Source organism: Netta rufina (assembly GCF_964035555.1).
Source record: "Netta rufina genome assembly, chromosome: 2".
Lineage (NCBI taxonomy): Eukaryota > Metazoa > Chordata > Aves > Anseriformes > Anatidae > Netta > Netta rufina.
The window spans coordinates 109,300,502-109,320,627 of NC_140124.1; the positions used below are offsets into that span (position 1 = coordinate 109,300,502).

The window sequence follows — 20,126 nt, forward strand, 5'->3', positions numbered from 1 at the left end:
AGTCAGATGTGGATTAGATAAACCACGTTGCCCTCCAGAGAAACAGGAGGTGATTGTGTTAGCAAGGGAAGGCAGGAAGCTGAGGGCTCTGGTGCTGTTATCTTTTTTTGTGCAGCTTTTATCTTTTGTGCAAGAAGGGAAGATTTTTACTGAGTAATTCACTGTGGGGATGAGAGGCTTGCTTGTTGGCTGTTAATAGTTGCTTGGTTTGTCAGGATTTGTCATGTTTTTTCAGGTGACTGTGTCTTCAGATAAGGTTTGGTATGATTGTGAGGTGTTGGGTTTTTTTCAAAACCAATCCTGATCAAAATGAGGATTTTGACCCTCATTTTGATCCTAAGGAGCTTCCACTGGTTCTTGCATTTCTTAAATGTACATCTGAAATGAGGGTCCAGCTGAAGACAGACAAGAGCACCTCTGACAGCGAGTGAAATGTGTAATTTCTGGTGAAGAACACAAGTTTTGAGCTGTTTTGTCAAAAGTGCTGTCTGAGCAAAGGGTGACGTTGTGTGAAATGATGCATTTCAGGGACTTAGCTGGATCAGGCAACATCTTTCTTGGACTGCAACATGTCAGAGGGAGGCGTGGGTCAGATTTGTTCCTGGTCATACACCCAAAAATTTAGATTTTGCTGAGCCTGGATGAGGACCGTATATTTTCTTCACCTATCCTTCCAAGGCTGCAATGCAAGTGAAAGCGTGGGTGCAGACGGATTTTGGAGGGCAGGGCTTGCTGTCAGCCCCTGGCATTTTCCGCAGCATCGAGGCAGGCTGGCACCCCTTGAGAAGCAATGCCCTAGGTGTTGATTTAAGAGGGCCCTGGAGGCTTCCCCACTACATGAATAGGTGCATGCAGGAAGGGGAATGTTCTCTTCTTCTTCCCCCTAGAAATCAGGAATCTGAGGGCAACCTGGGCTTGGGTAGAACCTGGTTCAGGGAGCAGGCAGAGCTCTCACTTCCCTCTGCCTCAGCAGAAGGAAGGGTCAGGTTAGTAGAAGGAGGTTGAATGCACAAACACAAACATCCTTTTTATTTAAAAAAAAAAAAAAAAAGTTGTGAGTGTATTTCTTCTGCTGATGCCAGCTTTTTCCTTTGTGTAATTGCTGCTGGAAGGAAGCGAAGAGAAATCCAGCTTCCGACAAAATACATTTGTGATTATTAGCATTTTACAGCTTGGTAGCTGGTGAAGATGAGAACAAAAAGGCTGAAACAGTTTTTATATTTGTCATCTGTTTGAGTTTGTCAGCTCTGTGTCCCGCCATTTAGGGGATCTCGCCTCTTTGGGCAAAGCTAGTGCCCCTGTAACAAAACCTTCCCATCTTTTTCCAGTCGTAGTAGTAACCTGGTGCTGTATCTTTCTTTCTCCAGACGATTTTGCAGAAGAGGAGGAGGTGCAGTCCTTTGGCTACAAGAGGTTTGGTAAGTGACAGCAGATCTTTCAGCTCACCATTGCTGAGTGCTTATGTTAAGTGAAGCAACTGCTATTAAAATCTCCCTTAGTGGCAGCATGAAAACATAGAGGTACAGGCCCATCATCAATGCCCATTCAGTCTGATGTCTGCCTAGCAGCAGGTGTGATGAGAAACAAACCAATTAATTACTGGATCATTGCATGAAGTAGTGTTATGAAAAGCATGTTCACACTTCAACGGAGAAGTGTGCTGGCTGTAAAAAAAGAGTCCGAGCCTCTGAAACATCATCTGTGCCTTCCTTAGGCCCCAGACTGATGCACAGCATGGTCTGTAGGTATCTCCAGAGCAGTTGTATGGGACCTTCTGCACGCTCTCCAAAATCATTGTGACAGCTGAGCCAGGAACTATTCCAGTACTATTCGTGACAGCTGATCTCAAAAAAAAAAGGAAGCAAAAACATACAGTATAAATGCATTCTGATATCAAAATACAGTCCTGGTAACAAGAATCCCTTACCACAGCTCTATCTGCCCCTGATCTGGGGGATATGATGATCTGGGTGTGTTTGATTTAACCAAAACCTGGTTAAACTCTCCCATGTGGTGTTCAGGGATTGAGCATGTTCTTTGTTGTGCCTCTGTTGATGTAAGGGAACTTTTTTGCCTGTATTTACCTTTGAATGAACCCAAAGGTTGGACTTAATACGCTGCAGAATAACGTTTTATACACTACACTTTAAGCTAAAAAATTCCATATAGATAAAATCTTAAAGCAATGTTGATCAATATTTTTTTTTCCCAATGCTTGTTCATTGAAAATGGCCTTGTTGTGGGAAGAAAGCAGGGCCATGTGTCTCTGAACAGGGATCAGCATCCTTCGAGACTGGAGCAGGAGTCATTTTCAGCAACCCCATTTGGCAAACAGATAGGAAAAACAGGCTGAATTTAAAAAGAAAAAAGAAAAAATGTCAACAATTACGTCCAGCCCAAGAGGAGCAGGGGGAGACACACTTGTGGCATAAGGAGTTGCAGTGGCTGGGAGGTGGGGATCACATTCGCATGACCTCTTCTACCCCCTGAACTACTCCACCACTCCCTGCTGTTGAGCTTTATTTTGGATAGGTCAGCCAACCACAGAGCCAGCATCTGTGGCTTGGAAAGTCCTGCCATACGGCTGCACATAGTTTGTTTCTTGCCTTTTTTTTTTGTTTTGTTTTGTTTTTTGTTTTCTGGATTAGGCCCCGGAACAGCAAAAAAAAATCTTGAGAAATGGGAAAAAGAATTTATCTGTTCATTTCTGTCACCTCCAGCTGAGGAGAATAAGAAATATTAGGGTTCATTAGCACCTATAAAAACAGCTTCCCTCTGTGTTGCCCACTAACTAACCACCCCATGTCAGCATGCTCTTGCAGTGAACTGCGAGAGGTTTCAGCAAGGACTGTGTGTCCCACTATCCTCACAGTAAGAGTAATAGTTGTTGTGACCTGATGGGGTTTCTGGGTCTTGACTTGCTTTCCTCCCTTTCTTTTTCTTTTGCCCTGGGTAACATAGTGCTGCCCACAAGAGGTAGGTCAGATTTATCTGCACTTGTCCAGGAGTGCTGTTGCTCTTCCTAGGGCAGAGGGCAGGAGGAGAATGCCAGCATTTGTGGAGGTACCCACAGGGCACAGCCCACCTACAGGGTTATTTTCCCTCCCTTAGAAATCCTGATTTGATGCATTCCCATTTCTACAGTGACTGCTGCATCTCCAGCCACCCTCCAGGCTACATCTGGGGGGAACAGGAGCCATATACCCTCAGCAGTGTTGGCTCCTCCATTCAGGAAGGTGACATGCACATCTTTTGGAAACCTGAAATATGCTAACCATCCAGAAAGGCATTTCCAGTGGGGCACCACAGGTTGCTATTGGGCCTGAAATACAGCCAAGTAGTTTAAGACCAGTAGGAAGTGTTATGCCTGCTGTCCCAGATTGTGTTCCTTCTTGGCCCTGTGTCCTCATTTGTAATACCAGGTAATATTGGGAGCATTCAGGTAATTAAAGATATTATTAAGGATAAAAGGAGAAGGATAAAGGAGAAACACACTATTACTAATGCTGGGGAAGAGGAAGGATGAAATATGCCTTTCATACCATTGAGAGGTTTTACATATGGCACTAAGGGATGTGGCTTGGTGATGGGACTTGGTGGGTCAGGTTGACACTTGGACTTGATGATCTTGAAGATCTTTTCCCACTCCCATGATTCTATGATTCTATGTTTGGAGAAGCCCAAGGCAAGAACCACGCTTTGTTATGCAAGACTTTGACAGAAGGTCATTTTGAAAGGAGGCCTGTCCTGTCTGCTGGGTGGTGCTGTAGAAATCTCAGCACTTGTCGTATATAGCCACTGGAGTGAGCTAACAGCCATAGCTATTTTGTTTGTTTCAGGAGCCATCACATAGCAGTTATACGAATATATTGTGACCAGAGGAGTCCCTGTCCACCCTGTTAGCACAAGACAGGGTAGGAAGACTGTGACTCAGGTGCCTTTGACTCCATCTTTTGTAAGAGGGAGGCTTTGTCTGAAGCAAAATGTGTTCCGAGAGGGAGATGGCTAAAGCACAACTTGTTCATAAAGAACATGGCTTGTGGTGAGTCACTGCTGGCAGCTGGGAACATGTGTTGGTCAGCATCTGGCACGCAAAGCCTTGACCAAACTGCTTTCCTCGAGTTCAGCTGAGGAGTTATTATTAGCTGCCTTGTTGCTGGAGCCTGTAGTTTGGTTCAAGGAAGGAAGAGATCTGTGAAGGGCAGGAAGCACTCTCAAGCAATACTCATTTTAGGGAAGAAGCTTTTGAAAAGCAGAGTGAATACTCACCATCCTGCCAGCACGCACCGCTTCCCCTTTCTCTGAACCTTTCTGTCCCTCCTCCTCAGATAAGCTGATTTGAGAGAATTTATCATGCAACTCTTTAGTCCACTGAACTCTAACTGGTTATATTAATCCAAACACACTAAGCACAACACAGTAACACATTAAATAACAATCAGCACACGTGTAGACAGCCTCGAGATCCTAGGAAAATACACACCAGCATTTTTTCGCTTTTGAGTACAGGACAAATTCACTGCAGGGGGTCAGGGAGGTGGAGGAAAACGCTCTTTCCAGCTGACTGAGGCTGTTTGCTTCTTCTCAATGGATGCTCCAGATGTGCAGGGATGCTGCCAGAAGAGCGCTGGCTGGTGGCTCGGCTGCCCATGGCTTCGGGTTGCTGCACTGAGAAAACTATGAAGCATGTTTCTTATCACTGTTACTTCATCATCAGTCACTGCTGAGGCTGCTTTGAAGTTATCTGCTCCAGATAACCAGCTGTGCCTCTCCACTGGCAAACCTCTACTGGACTGCCAGATTGCCACCAATGTTAACCCTTCCTTCAATCAGAGTTTTACACGCTCTACCCCCTCTTTGGGAAGGAATGAATGAAGAGAGGTCAAAACTTGCTCTTCCGAATTACACATTTTTGGGATGCTCAGGCTTGAGAGCTCATTTTCTAGATGGTAGGTATCAGGATGAAATCTCTTTATGTTCGGGTTTTGACTCTCTCCTCCGAGATTCTAGTTCTGATCTTAGTTGCAGGCAACGGAATTAAAGGGAACTAATGGACTTTGAGGTGGCAGGTCTGATCTTCCCAACTTCCAGCATTCCCAGATAAAAGACATATAGGCAACAGTGAATTTTGTTCTTTTATGTTAATGTTTTAGAACTTAAATCCTACACTTAGAGTATTTACTGTATGAATTTCAATGTGAAGTTATTCATCAAATGTACATTGAGTAGTTTGGAGCTGTACCACAATATGAAATAAGCAAAACCAAAGGGAATGGCCTTTGAACTGGTGCAAGCCCAGTTTTCATGTTCCAGAAAACAGACGTTCAAGAAATGAACTGAAAGTCCTGATGATGATGAGAAACCTCCCAAGGAAAAAAAAGATAGGGCCAGTACGCTGCAGATAAGCAGAAGACTAAACAGTTCATGTGAGATAATTAGCCTTTGCCCTCAAAAAACAAAGCCTGAATTGGAGGCCATAAGCCTGTCCTAAATATTAGGGCCCATCTCGTCACCTGTGCTCAGGACAACGTGTCAGGACCCTTCACCTTCCATGGGGGATGCAAGGGATGACTGAGTGGTGATGTCCATTCCATGCAGTTACAACAAAGCTCCTGACCGTCATTCCAGCTCTGAGAATTAAATCTTAGGGATTCCTGGGCCAAGAAAGGACAAATCATCTTGCCACACATTAATGAAATCTGCTATACTAAAACGAGGCTGGGAAAAAAAAAAAAAAAAAAAAAAAAAAAAAACAGGTTCTAAAACATAGTTAGAAAATATATTTTTTTCCCCCTATGATTGTCTTAGGGACAGCTGAACTTGATCCATGTAATAACCATTTTCTCACTTTATATTATTTATAATATTTTACACAGAGAGAAGCTGTATATCATTTGGTGTGTATTCCTTTGATAGGATACAACTGGGGAGTTTAAAGAGTTTAAGGAGTTTAACTGCTGATGAAAGCCTTATGAACAGTTTACAGTGAAAAAAAATGAAAACTTTGAGATAGAAGACTTTTTCAGAAAATGATTTAAACTAATACATTTTTTTCCTGTCTATAAATAACAATTCAAACACGATCATGGTAAGCTTTTTTTAAAACTTGTGACTTGGATTTCTGTGATAGTTCAGAAATAACATTTATTCATTAACACTGCACAGACAGAATAATTTTAGTCTTTATCCCTGGATAAATCCAGGCCATTGTTCACATCTATAATAACATGCACAGAAAAATGTCTGGCATCAGTCTGGTGGTGAGCTATATCCACACAAACCTTAAGCCCCTGACGTGAAGAATAAATAAATAAATAAAAATCTAAGCTTTAGGAATTTGTCAACTTCTCTTTATGGTTTGTAAACGACCAGCAAGGGATTTCAGGTGCCACAAGCCACATACCTCTCTGGGCATTCTTCCACGTGTCTGCCTGCAGCGTGCAATTGTGTGGCTTAATAAAAAGTCAGGGGTCACCGTTACTCAGAAAGCCAGAGGAAAGCCTGGCGTGTCGCTTCCAGGTCAGCAATCTGGCCATGTGTATCAGATGAGAGGATTTTGTCTGCATGTGTCCTGGGGTAATTAAACCCACACTGTGTGGTGGTGTCGGCGTGGCTGTTCATTTTAGGCAAAAATATTTCATTTGGAGCCTCTGTTCCCATTGCAATGTCTCCTCAGGTGAGCCCAGCATCACCAGCTGCCCTGGGGCTGATCCTGGGGGCTGAGGAGTACACAGGCACTGTGTGTGCAGGAGTTTCTTTGTTTTTCTTTTCATTTTCAGGACGTATCCAGAGTACTGGGGCAGTTAGCAGGGAATTGAGCTCTAGATAAAAAAATAAAAAATAAAGAGGAACGTATGCAGGGAGCTGTTGTCAAGGTGCCTGCATACCTCTGGCTGTGTCCCTCCTCTGTCAGCAGCTTCTGTCTCTTACCATGTAGAAGGCACAGCTGATAAATAGATTGTCATTGAGATATCCCAACTGCAAATACAAAACTGCCAAATCTTTCTGTGCTGGTAAAGACGGAAAGCAGTTGGCGCATCCTGACAAATCCATCAGCGTCAGGCAGTAATAGTGAGATCCAAAATGTTGACAGAGCTGTGTGTCCCAGGCTGACGTAGCCTGGAGCTGTAAGAGCTGTTGGGGTTGATGGGCATGGAGCTGCCCTTCTCCAACCTGTCCTGCTGTGCCTGGCTGAAGGCACTTCTCCTAATCCAAGCCCCTAAAGAGGCCTCTTAGCAGCAGAGTGGGTGACCAAAGTCATTCCAGCTGTGTGCTGGTCTGTAGGCAATCTAGTTTTTCTTTGTTATGGGTTTTTCCCAATCGAGTGCAATTAAAATTCTTGACGTGTTTCTTCCTATATTGCCTTTGCACGCCTGGAGTCATACCTGCTAAGTCAATCTCTGCCTTTCCCAGAGATGCATTGGAAGGTGGCATGGTCACCATTATGTGTAAATTTTGCTTTCTATTTTTCATTAGGGCTATAAAATAGGTGTGTGGGCTGAGTAGAGTGTTGTATTTACAAACAGAATGAAAGATGCTGGCTACACTGTAAGCAACACCTGGGGATTTTGTATTTATTTTCCTGTAAACTAGCTGGACAAATAATGAAGCACTTTGCATCAGGTTGCTGCCAAAACACCTAGGCTGCATTTTGGACTGTTTAAGCTTCATAAGTAATTACCTGTGAGATTAATGTCATGGAAGGAAACTACGAATTGTATTTTTGGCACTCAGTACTGTTTCCATGGAAAAAAGCAACACAGAAAAACTATGGAAGAAACGAAAATTTAAGATAAGAAGCCATTATAAGGAGGAAGGGGGAGATAAAATAGTTGGAGATGCCTGCTGGTGGGTTCTCCCAGTGTTGCCCTGTAGCTGTAGCACACATCAGCATTACTAATGTCCCTGGTGAACTTCCCTTGAGCTTTATTTAGAATACAAGTCTGCCTCTGTAGCCAGCAGCCGCCATACTTTGCTCTTTACAGCCCGCTGCTAACTATAAGGCTGCAAGTGCTCAGATCTGCCTAACTGATCCAAGGCTTTTCTGTACCTGCTTCAGAGCCATCCCACACCAGGAAGCTGCAGTGCTGTGCTTACTGCTGGTGTCACAGGTTTGGAAGAGGCACACTGGTGTACACTATGGCAGGGGATGAAGTTTTGCCTGGAGGATATGTTGTTAGATATACCTAGCAGCACTCAAACATAAAACCCCTACCTGTCAGGTGCTGCCTGCATTTGTGTCCCAGACACCTTTTATTTCTTGGGATTTTCATCAAAATGTCCAGGAGGTCTAACACTGACATGCCAAACCTGATCCAGCAGGGCACTGAGCTCTTGGCAGACTCTCTTCAGCATCCCAGTGCGTCCTCAGAGCTGCAGTCGGTGTGAAGCAGTCCTGCTGCCATGACTTTGTCAGCAACTTGTGAACAGCAAGCATGCTAACAGCAAAGAGCTGGATGTTTTACTTAGCAGCTACCGAGATGAATAGTCGGCACAACTCAGCTTGACAGACGTGTCGCTAGACACGCGCACTGCCTGATTCAACAAGCTCCTAGCTGTCAGATTAGGAACAAAGGTGCCACAGAGTTTTGACATAAAATGCCATCTAATATTACGCCAAGCTTCTCTTGGACCCAGACCTGGTGGTCTCTGCCCTCTCCCACCCTCACACTCAGCAGCCCTGAGCCTGGCCAGCATCCTGGGATCGGTGACACCACCCATGCAATATGTCATGTTGTTGTACTTGGCAAATTCCATGATGATTTCAGGGAGAAAATCTTATGTTCAAGGATTGACTTCCATACAAAAACTTAATTTAGGGGATAGGCTGGGATTAATTCCACCTGCTTGGGAGCCTTTAAAGACACCCAGCCTTCAAATGGCAGTGGGAAGGAGAGACAGAGGCTATGTGAAGGGAGATCTGTGCTGAGCCAGAGCTTCTCATTCCTTGCCATTTTGAGTGACTGTACAGATCCTCATCTCCAGGTCTCTGTTTTACATGCAGAAATGCTGGGGAAAGCATACAAATGCTTCAGGAACAAAGCCCATGAGAGATAAAATGGATAGTGCAAATAGACTCAAAAAGCTTTTCGGGCTGTTTTTGCCTGTTGCAGACATTAACAAGGAACAGCACGCTGCTTCGCGAGGTTAAAAACTAAATCAAACTCCACTCTGCTGCAGCGCAACAGCTCAGCCAAAGGAAAGCTGGAATACAATATCCCCCAGTCTCAATTAATCTTCTGCATATGGGTAAACCTAAGCAGAGCAGGCAGAGAGCCGACAAATTTCCGCTGGTCCCGCTTCGGCCCGGGAAGCGGGTGATGGGAGGGAGGCGCGAGCGGGAAGAGGCCTTGTTGGGTGCCTGGAGCCAACGGGGAGGCCTTGCGCAACAGGGAGCAGAGAGCTTTGTGTCCTGCTGATGCTCTTCAGCTCGGTCAGGAATGCATCTGGAAAATCCACCCGGCCAGAGTGAGAGATGGATGCCTTACGTAAATAAAACGTGCCTGGGTTTTCCATGGCGCAGCTAGTGGCTCTTAGTGGAGGCAGCTGGAGGTTTTGTGGGAGCTCGAGTGCAAGACCAAAGGGGTCCACTTCTCTTCAGCCTGGCTAGGGCTCATTAGGAGATTTTGTTTTAACAGTCTTATCCAGATGTTTAGGTCCAGCTTAACTCAACCTAGGAGCAACTGATTTTTTCTGCAAGCCATCCTGTGATGCCACAAACAGGCAAGGCAGGCAGGTTTTCTTTTAAGGACGTGAGGGCACTAGGATCTGCTCAGCAGGGCTTCACCACATATGTTTCAAAACACGGCATTTTAAAAGTTTGGAAAATGCCTATTGATTTTCTTCACGTAACGTATTTCTGCGTGCTTGTTACCAGGGTCTTGGCCAGGAGCACGGAAAATTCCACCAAGTTTTATATTCTGAGTTAGCCTGGGAATGGGCATGCAAGCTTTCACTTGCCAGGCTTGTTAAGGTCAATGGAGTCTACTCGGTCGTGTTCAAAGGCAGAAAAAACACTAGCCTTGTATATTTTGTTAAGAGGCTAAGGCATGATTTCAGACCATCTGTGTGTATAGGGACAACTGGTAACTGGAAGATTTCTTATATACATTTCTGCTTTATTGTTTAACAAAGAGCAATCTCATTACAAAAACTTAAGTAATACACGGAGCCAAGGGATATTTTTCTTCCTTCCTCCCTTCTCCCTGGAAGTTAATTGCTTTGGGTGGAAATACGACATATAATGCCCCATGTAACTAATGATTTCATTTTAAATCTGGCCTGGAAGACTCAAGTTTGGAGGGGAAGAGCTCTTGTCCTTAATTAACATTTTGCACAGGCTGAAGCCAGAGTAATCTGAACACCCACTGTCAAGTTTCAATGTAGCATCTGTGCACAGCTAAAGTCACTTCTCCCCAGAAGTTATTGCATATCACCGTTTGTGTGCGCGGATGTTTATATTTAAATGTATGTGCTCAGTTTCGTATGAATACATCCAGATTGGATTTGGGTCATTGTGTTGGACTACCTGGCAGCACAACTTCAAATATACAAAACCCAGACCCGCGGACGTTTAGCTGTCGTGTAGGTTCCATCTGGAAACGTGTTCCGAGTGTGTTTCTGGGCGTGCTGTTCCCATGGTCAGGAAAGCCAAAAACCTGAGAGGTTGGTTCTCCTTCTCACCCTGTTCCAAGACCCCAGTTGAGAGTTTAGAAATCATCTTGCCACGCCAAAGAATGATGCTGCATGTATGCATTCCTAAAATGGGCCAGCTAAGCATTGCTCCATAACTTATTTGTCTCCTTCGGAAAACAGGTTTCTGCTTGATTAATGGTACTATGTGTTTAACCTCTTTCACAGATGTGTAAAAATGACCATATGTGTATTTTGGTGCTAGGGGAAGTTTCTTTATTAAGTGGACTAAAGGATATACAGCATGGCTCACTTCTAAGGAAAGGAGAAGCAAACAAACCAACATCTGGTTCTTCTGCTTATTGCAGAGGATTTGAAAAATCTTTCCTGACTATTAAAATATCTAAAACTGGTGCATTTTTTAAATAGTTGGTCACCGTTAGCTAAAATTAGGAGAACACTTTAAGGTGTCAAAATAATGACTTGAATGTGTGTGAGGACTTGAACCAACCAAAATAGCGGAGGAAACGGAGGAGGAACAGACACGTCTGTCTGGGTCATCAAACAGAACCAAATACAGACCATTTTTCAGGGGTCTGTAATTCAGCCCCTCTTTGTTCCATCCCTGCTGGTCTTTCCTCTGTCACGGATCACCCTCCATGCAGGTTCCAAATCTGCACGTGAAACCATCTCTGGGGGAGATCCCTTCATTTCTGTGGCATTCACAGCTCAAGGTGTGGTGCTTTGCGGAGATGCTGCTCTGGGGTGCCAAAAGGGAACCCCACATTCTGCTGTTTCTTCTCTAGCCACAGCAGGAGCAGAGCAGAGGTGACTCCTGTCCTTCTGCTCTGCCCATGGCCTGGAGTAGGCCAGCAGAAAGTAGAAAGCAGATCTCAGCCCTAGGCTCAGTGCTGAGCCCACCAAGACGATGCAGCAGGGAAATTTGGTAGCAGGAGGAAATGCCTGCCAGTGTCAGAGTAGCCTGAAAAACCCATAAACTTCACAGCTGGCCTCTTGCTTGAGCAGACCCTGACTCTGGGCTGGGATCGGAGAAGGGAGCTCAAGTTTTAACCCCTCTGCCCAGCACGTTTCTGCTCCACTCACTGCCACGTGGGATGGGGGCAGTTAGCCGGTGTTTTGCCTTTGCAGCAGTGGCCACATCTGTGGCTCTGCTGCAGCTTTGCATCCCAGCTCCTGAGCAGCTCGTATTCATGGCAGATGGCTTTGGGAAAAGCGGCGTTGTGGGGCTGTATTTTGTTCTCAGCCATCTATGCGAGAGGTTACTGTGAGCGGTTCTGTGATTTATTAGAGAGAAACGGGGCTGTGTTCACCACAACAAACCCTTTCTATTGCACTTGGTTTGAATAGCAATTGAGCTTCTAATCATGTCTCCAATGGAAAGAGGACTCCTTGTGAAGTCCGTCATTTATTGCAAAGAAAGAAATTTCACATGCCTGAAACCAGATGACCTAAAAAAAAAAAAAAAAATCAAAATTCAGAATAATCATAAGAGCTTCAAGAATAAGTATTTGTCCAGCAGGAGTTCAAGGTGGCCTAGGAGAGATTTAGGGGAAGTCTCTTTGTAAAGGGAAGCAGAAGAGCTGACAGTGAAATTAAAAGGCAGCCTACTTAAGCAGTACTTACGTCACTGCAGTTCTCTCGATTTGGAGCTTGCTGGTTGCGCTGATGTGGCACTATAATTTAATCACTTTATTTTATTTTTCCCCCTTCTGGGAGGTTTCTAAAACACTCTTTTAGAAAGAAAAATAAATAATCTCTAATGTCTTTTCAGTTATTCTTCTGGGAAGACTTGTGGTGAGTTAAAAGAAAATACTCAGTGAAGCTGTGAATGGGAGACATTTCCAGGGTGGGTGTGTTTTGAGGTTTGTTTGGGTTTTCATAATACTCTACTCCTATGTCTTTTTTTTTTTTTTTTTTTTTTTTTTAATAGCTTTCAGATGCTTTTAATACAGTGGAAATTCAATTAAGAAACTCCTCCAAATTCCACAAGTTATGGGAGCTTTGTGGAGCGACGTGTTATAGGACCATCTCAGCCACTGCAGATACGCCCTGAGGACAGTTCTCTGGTCCTGCAGCCTTTACTTGGGTGAATTCACAGCAAGGAGTTCTTTTGCGGACATTTTCTTCTCCTTTTGCTTACAGATCCACATTCAAAATGGATTTGTAATCTCAAAATTGTCGTAGGCACAATTGTTTGTGGACACTGGAGTTAGGAAAGCTGAATGGGGTCAGATTGGGTCTCTCTCCTGCCCTGTGCTGAAGTGCGGTGCTGACAGCAGCAAAGAACAGAGGAAGATGCTGCAATGTGTGTGAGATGCTCTGGGACTGCAGTATCCATCGTGAGAGTGTATCCACAATTTTTTGGATGCCGCTCAGCACAGTTCATATTTCTGAGCCCATTCATCCAAAGCAATGCAAATTGCTCCAACTGCTCCCGCGCTGCTTGGAATTGCTTTTATTTTACATGCTGTGCTTTACTTCATCAGCGCAGGGCAGGCACGCTGCAGGATGGGGTTAAAAACATCTGCAGCTTGGAAACCAGCGGCGTTCCCGGGAGAAGGCGTGAAGCTTGGGCAGTGCTGACCTGTTTCCTGCTTTTGTTATTATTTCTGCTCCGTAACCGAATCTCGGCCGGAGCTGGCACGGACGGGTGTGAGCCCGGTGCAGCTGTGTCAGCAGGGCAAGGGCCGCCGCTGCCGCTCACGTCTGTGGGGCCAGCCACCCAAATCCCAGCAGAGAGTTTGCTCATTTGCAGGTCATTCCACCTAAATCGGTGGGTGCTGGCTGCCCTTGCTTGCAAGCTCCAGGGAGCAGCACAGCAAGTAGGAGAGTAGGTAGCGAGGGTCAGCTGCAGCTGTCCCCATCCAGAAGGGATGTACAGGGCTATAAACATAACTCCTTGCTGCTTATATAGCTCCCAGCACAGCCCTTTAGGAAAATCCCATAGCAAATAAGTATGGCATTTAAAACACTGGGTGGGGATGCTTTTTTTCCGCGTTGAACTCCAAAGCTGTTAATAGGCTTTGTGTTCCCAAAGAGAAAAAGCACATTACCCACACATTTCCGTACCACACAGTCTGCGTGGCATCACAAGCTCAAGTGAATAAAACGGCATGTGGGGGACGGGGAGATGTGTAGCATTTGCTCAGTGCTCACCCCTGGCACAGCCCCGTGCCTCTCCCGGGCAGCATCACCTTTCCAGGTGCATCTGCTGTGATGCCCTCTGGCTTTTTTCCTCATCTCCCCAGCTCACCAGGGCCACAAAAAGTCATCTTCACTTTCTGTTTGTTTTTTCTTCTTCCTTGTGAGACCGATGCGAGCTGGTCCTGCCGTCGGGTCAGTGTTTGATCTTTTTTCTAGCGCGGGCTGTGTGTTTTTCAAAGGGTTTTGCTGCCAGAGCTGACCACTACTAAGAGAGAGGGAAAGCAGTCAGCAAACTTCCTCGTTTACAAATGTGCTGCTTGAAAGATTTGCAGATTACATTGCTTGTTTTTCAAACCAACTCACAAGGATGTTGCCAGCAGATTTCCAGTAAACTAGACATTTAAGTCAGAGTGGCTTCTTTGAAATATTTGAACAGTGGTGTATGGAAAGTTATGGTGAAAAAAAAAACACAAGGGAGAGGAACTGCAATCTATATGCAGCTCTTCCTAGGGCAGATAAACAAACCGTCGTTCTCTTCAGCTTGTCATCTGTTATGAGGATTTTGCATTTTCCGCACAGATTACCCAGGCCTTAAAATACAGATTAGGCAGTTCAGCTGTAGTACACTAGGCAGAGAACGGGTTCTCTAGGGGATTTCTTGCTTCAAACTCTTTTGGAAATTCATGGGAGCTGTCTATAACACAATTTTCTCATAATCATTTTAAATGACTTTTAGGAACATGTGGAGAGTCTTCTGACTAGTCCTCATGAGCTACCTGCTTAGGTCACAGGTAAATCTACTGTAAATAGGTAGGGCTCCACTGACTGAAGTAGCGTGGTCCCTACCGGTGTCTAAGTGTGAAATGATTTGTTTGGATTCATGTCATCCTGATCTGTGGTACAGGGAGTTAAATGATGTTCATGCAGAAAGGTCTAAATAAGTACGTTGCTTTAAATCACAGTAAGATTGATCGTATACTTTCATGGTATTTTGTGAGATGGGGTCAGGCTCTCAGTGAACAGGACTCATTTCATCTACGACAGCATATGCCATGCTGTCCATTAGCACCTGTCAGGGGAGTCTCCTGGTTCCTCCTGCAGAAAATAAGGTGTTGAAGTATGTTTTAAGATCCTAAATATCCATGTGGATCTGTACCTGGCCATGACTGAGCACTAGCACAGGTTGCCCAAAGAGGTTGTGCAGTCTCCTCCATGGAGATCTTCAAAAGCTGCCTGGACGTGGTCCTGGGCACCCTGCTCTGGGTGGCTCTGCTTGAGCAGGGGTTGGACCAGATGACCTCCACAAGTCCTTTCACACCTCAGCTACCTTGTGATCCTGTGATTTTAATTTTGCACCTTTATATTTTGTTATACGTATTGTAAAAATGAGCATAGCTTAACGTAATTATGATATCTAGTACATAACATAGGGTTCTCTCTCCCCATCCCCAGTTCAAGAACATTATATGAATAAATAAACAAGTGTTTGATAAGACTGGTATAGTGTCAAAATATTTTTGTGTCTCACTGTGAATGTATTAGAGTTTTGCAATAGTAAAGTTAATCCTATAGGATTTACTAAAAATAAATAACATTTTTTAAAAAAATCCAGTTCTAGATCTTCTCACTGAGCAATAGTAATATCTCCTTTTATTTGTTTTGAGATTTTCTACAAGCTGTTTCGAAGTGGATGTTCCTACATCCACATTGCTGTTTCAGTAATTTTTAATGAGTAAAAGAGTTGCTGAATGTGGCCCTAGATGACTGGGTGATAAAATGGCCAGCAGTTGAACTTGGTTTTAGGACATTTTATGCTTCAAAACTGTATCAATCTTCATCTCTATTTGTTAATATGTATTATCCCACTTTGTATGTTTCTGATATTTTTTGAGCTTTTACTGGGGAAAAGGTTAAAAGAAACCAGATGGATAACTGGAGAGTTTACCACCTTGCAGCTCTGTTCTCTATCTGCATTTCTTGCTGCGCATAGAAGAACCATATTAGTTACTTCTAGTTACACTCCAGCTTTCTTTCAAATACATGCTGAAGGAGAAGTAGCAAGGACCAGGCTTATCTGGCTTGATCTATTTTGCTTCAAAAAGCATCAATATTCTCTCAGCTCCCTTGAGGCAGTCCTCTGCATTTATCTAGATTTAAGAGGGGAGTTTGGTGCTACTTTAACATAGCTATTCCTCCAGGCCACGTGCATGTCCCTGCTCAGTCCATGACCTGAGAGAGCCTTGCTTTTAAGACAAAACATGGTTATGAGCATGAGCAGCATCATGATCTCATCCGAGCTCATGCTTCCAGCCGTTTACTAGATGGCATCTCCACTGCAACTGCAGGGAGTGTGCTGGGAAGAGGCCATAGGAGAGAGCACCTGCTTTGTTCTCGTTGCTGCTCGTTGCAGGATCAACGTGGTCTGGGCTAACCAGCACTGACAGCAATTAAGAGTAATTGAGGTTGTCTTTCTAACTCAGTGATTTCCCCGTAGCTTTTAATAAGGAGAAATCAGAAGGAAAAACAAATGCTGTTGTTCCCTAAGCTCTCACGAGCCATTTCTGATTGTCTCGGGATTCAGCAACTCATTAGATGGAGAATTGGCAGTGTTCAGATTGAGTAACACCAGTTTTCTGCATGTCTCTATGATGACATTTTTGTTTACATTCTTTCAACATGTGGAATGTTAATTGTTTTTTTTTCTTTCTTTCTTTTTTTTTTTCCTTGGTACAGGGCTCTGGGGTTATTTTGAGTCTGAGCTTGTTTTCCTCCATTATGTAAGAATTCAAGATAATAGGAAGTGTGATGTGCTTTCCTCTCATGATACTGCACTTAAAGGAACTGCAGAGGCAGGGCTGGCCAAACAGGATCCTTGTCACAATAAATCACTGTCTTGGAAAACATAGCACTAATAAGATTTTTTTCATGGGGGGGTAGGGATTAGAGTATTATCTGTTTAGCGTGATGAGGACAAATAAGTACCATATAGACTACAAAGGGGAACCATGCTTGTGGTGGTGACAGCCCTGGCTGCCTCACCTGCAGCTTTTGCACTGGGCAGTCTCCTCTGGGACCGTGTCTGAAATACCAGACCTGTGAGCAGTGGCCGGTGGCTGCCAATGAAAAGAAAAAATGTCTAGAGAAATATTTCTGTTTTATCCCCCTGTCCCAAAACGTGTTGCTTTTTTTTTTTTTTTTCTTCCCATTTATTTTGGCCTAACTTCAGGACCCCAGAGCAAGGATCACAAATGGTTGGTGAGATGGGGAAAATAAGGAGCCATGTCAACTGCTTGTCCTGCTGCCCATGCAGTGGGGAGCCCCTCATGCCCCCCAGGCAGAGGATGCCCTTGTCACCCCATACCTGTAGGCGGATTTTCATATTCATGCATATCTAAGAATGTGGGTCTTCAATAGCCTCTCTTCAGAGAGCACAACCAAAATAATGAATTCTCTGCCATGTTCTCCTCTTATACACAAGACTTCTTTTACAATAAAGCCATTCCAACATTGCTTGGCATCAGTGATAAGCTGTGGTGGACTGATAAGCCTCAAAGGGGAAGATTGTTGGGAAAATTTTACTTGTAAATGCATAGGCTTTTTCAGATACAAGGAGGCAGATGCTGATAAATTCTTCTAGTTTACTACAGTTTCTCCTAGAAAATTTGCATTTTTCGCTTTCTGGACATCAAGACTTCGCAAAAAAGGCTTACAGGCTGGGTACTCCTTTAGGTACCCACCAGGTAACTCAGATATTATTTTGGAGACTCTATCCTCTCAGTCTATCTGTAAACAAAAAACATATGTATTTATCGCATCATAGAAGAAGCAAAGAGAATGAAATGCCTTAATCTCTGCTTAGCTACAACTTTGAAAATACTTTTTCAAAACACAGTTTCCATGTTTAAATAACAAACTGACATGTTCTTCCTTCTTATGCACCAGCTGCCTCGCCCAGATGTTCGTGTGCAGTACTCCTGTTGTCTGTGCAGAAGCAGTCATATTCAAGTTTGCTTTTCCAAAGCCTGATTAAACCAGGTCCATAGACCAGAGCCTTTGCCATCAAGGGCGGAATCCTTTTGTTGGCTGTGGCTGTCACCGGTGGCACTGCAAAAAGGTGTGAGGAACTTTGCACTGGCAAAACATCAAATAACTTGCCCCTTCTTTGGGCTTCTGTGACTTAGAGGATGGCCTTCATGCAAAAGGATGAAGATCCAGAATTTCACCCTGGTTGTTACAATAAACACTTTTATATGTCACCACTTTGAGGAGTGAATCTGGGAGCTTAATGAAAGACAGGATAGAAAATATATTTTTCTGTCTGTTTTCGGCATGGTTAATGGCTCATGTATTTGTGATGTGGAAGTTTCTAAGCACCAGCTACCTCTACCATTCAGGTCTCATTTTTGGGGTAACATACAACAAATGTGATTGCATTGCACACAGCTGAAATTTGTTTTGAATTCCAAGTATATTCATTTGTTTTTATATCCAAATACTTCTGTTCAAAGAGAATGCGGTGTTGGCATATTGCTCCAAAACTAGACTTTGCCAAAAACTTTGATTCTTTTGTCAAAAACTTTGATTCTTTTGTCATAGAAAAAAACTCTGTTATTTTAATGTTTTTTATTGCTGCCCTGAATAAAGACAACATAATTTGCTCCCTCTTCTCCCACCAACACGGGGCAGCTGTAGAAGGGATCATCTAAGAAGATCCCAGAATGCTTTATTTCAAAGTCTTCAATTGAACTGAAATTTCAAAATTTCTGAACTACTCAGCTATTCCACTTTATTTTGCTTTGGTATTAAATTCTGTTTCTTTGTTTCATGGGGAAAACGGATTAGATGAACTATGTCTCAGTTTTCACCAGGAGGCTGGGCTCCTCAGCCAGAGATGCATGGAGTCTCGCAGCGATTTAGTAAGAAATCCTGTCCAACTGTTTCCCTTTTTCGTCACCTCAAAATAAACACATTTCAATTCAGTAAACCAATTTTTCGGTTTTACAGAATGTTTTGATGCTTGTTCATTGTAATTGCTTTCTCCAGAAATCTAAACACGGACAGCTTATTCTAGCTTTCCTAAAAGATTTGAAAATGTTTGTAAAATTAAATCTTTTGAAGTGGAACTGCCTTATTCCATCGACACAATATTCTACTGCAAACTTCCACTGGGTTTAGTTTCCAAAAAAAGGTGTCACATTCTTCACTACGGTTTAATCAGCAGCACACTGCTCTAAAAATATTGCAGCCTGCTGCTCCATTTGTAGAAACTATACATTGCATATGTGCAGAAAAGCTGAGAAGTGGCTAAAACACTTCATGCTTGCAGTGAACAACTGTTCATTTCCTGGTGTCTAAATGATGGGCTCTTGCTTTTACTAATGGTGCTGGTTTTGGTAGTATCTGTTGCTGAGTAAACCTTATGCTAAGAACTGTGCAGGTATCAAAGTGCTTGTGGTCTCAGGAACTGGGATAGCAAATAGTGGGTAATAACCTGTGGGCCAAGGGGATGATGTGGCAGCATTGGTCAGCACAGTAGATCTGCAGGCTTCCAAGCTGGAGGCCTAAATGGAGTAGAAGTAGAGGACCAAAGGGTGCAAGTGGACACTGAGGCAGCATTTTGTGAGCATCTGTGATTCCAGAGAGCCTCCCCACTACTTGAGGGCTGAGTCCTCAAGTCTGAAGAAGTAGTAAATAAAGGAGTTTTTCTGTTCACTCTCATACAAAAACAATGGTGCCCAGTGATGTAACAAGAGGTGACGGGCACAAACTGAAACACAAGGGTCCCCATGAACATCAGGAAGCACTTCCTTGCTGTGCAAGTGGTGGAGCACTGGTACAAGCTCCCCAGAGAGGTTGTGGAGTATGCTCCTTGGAGATTTTCAAAAGACACCTGCACAGGGTCCTGGGCACCCTGCTCTGGGTGGCCCTGCTTGAGCAGGGGTTGGAGCAGGTGACCTCCAGAGGTCCCTTCCCACCTCAGTCATTCTGCAATTATGTGACACTGTTTTCCACAAACATTATTTTGAACAGCCAACTGCTTCTAGATCTGTTTGTAAACATCTAGTAAACAGAAGGTCGAAGTATTAACCAAGAAAATTCATAAAGTTTTTGTTGTTTTTTTTTTTTACCTTTTGAGGTTCTGTTTCATCTAACACATCTACATCTGTTGCTGCAAGCCAAGGAGAGTCTTTATATGTTGGTCATCTTCATCTCATACAAACTTTGTAACCTGGAACCCACACAGGGACATTTTTTTTTTTTTCTGAGAGGTTTCTGGTCACTTCTTTATATATATATATATTTATATATATATTTATTTATTATATATT

At 43.7% G+C, this 20,126-nt stretch overlaps 1 protein-coding gene across 1 annotated transcript in view; it reads left to right on the top strand.

The window, feature by feature from the left end:
* Positions 1-20,126, top strand: part of COLEC12 (collectin subfamily member 12) — a 95,674-nt gene that overhangs the window by 9,253 nt on the left and 66,295 nt on the right. The window contains exon 2 of the mRNA XM_084306675.1: positions 1,368-1,418. Coding sequence (XP_084162801.1) covers positions 1,368-1,418 — 51 coding nt within the window. The remainder of the gene's footprint in view (positions 1-1,367; positions 1,419-20,126) is intronic.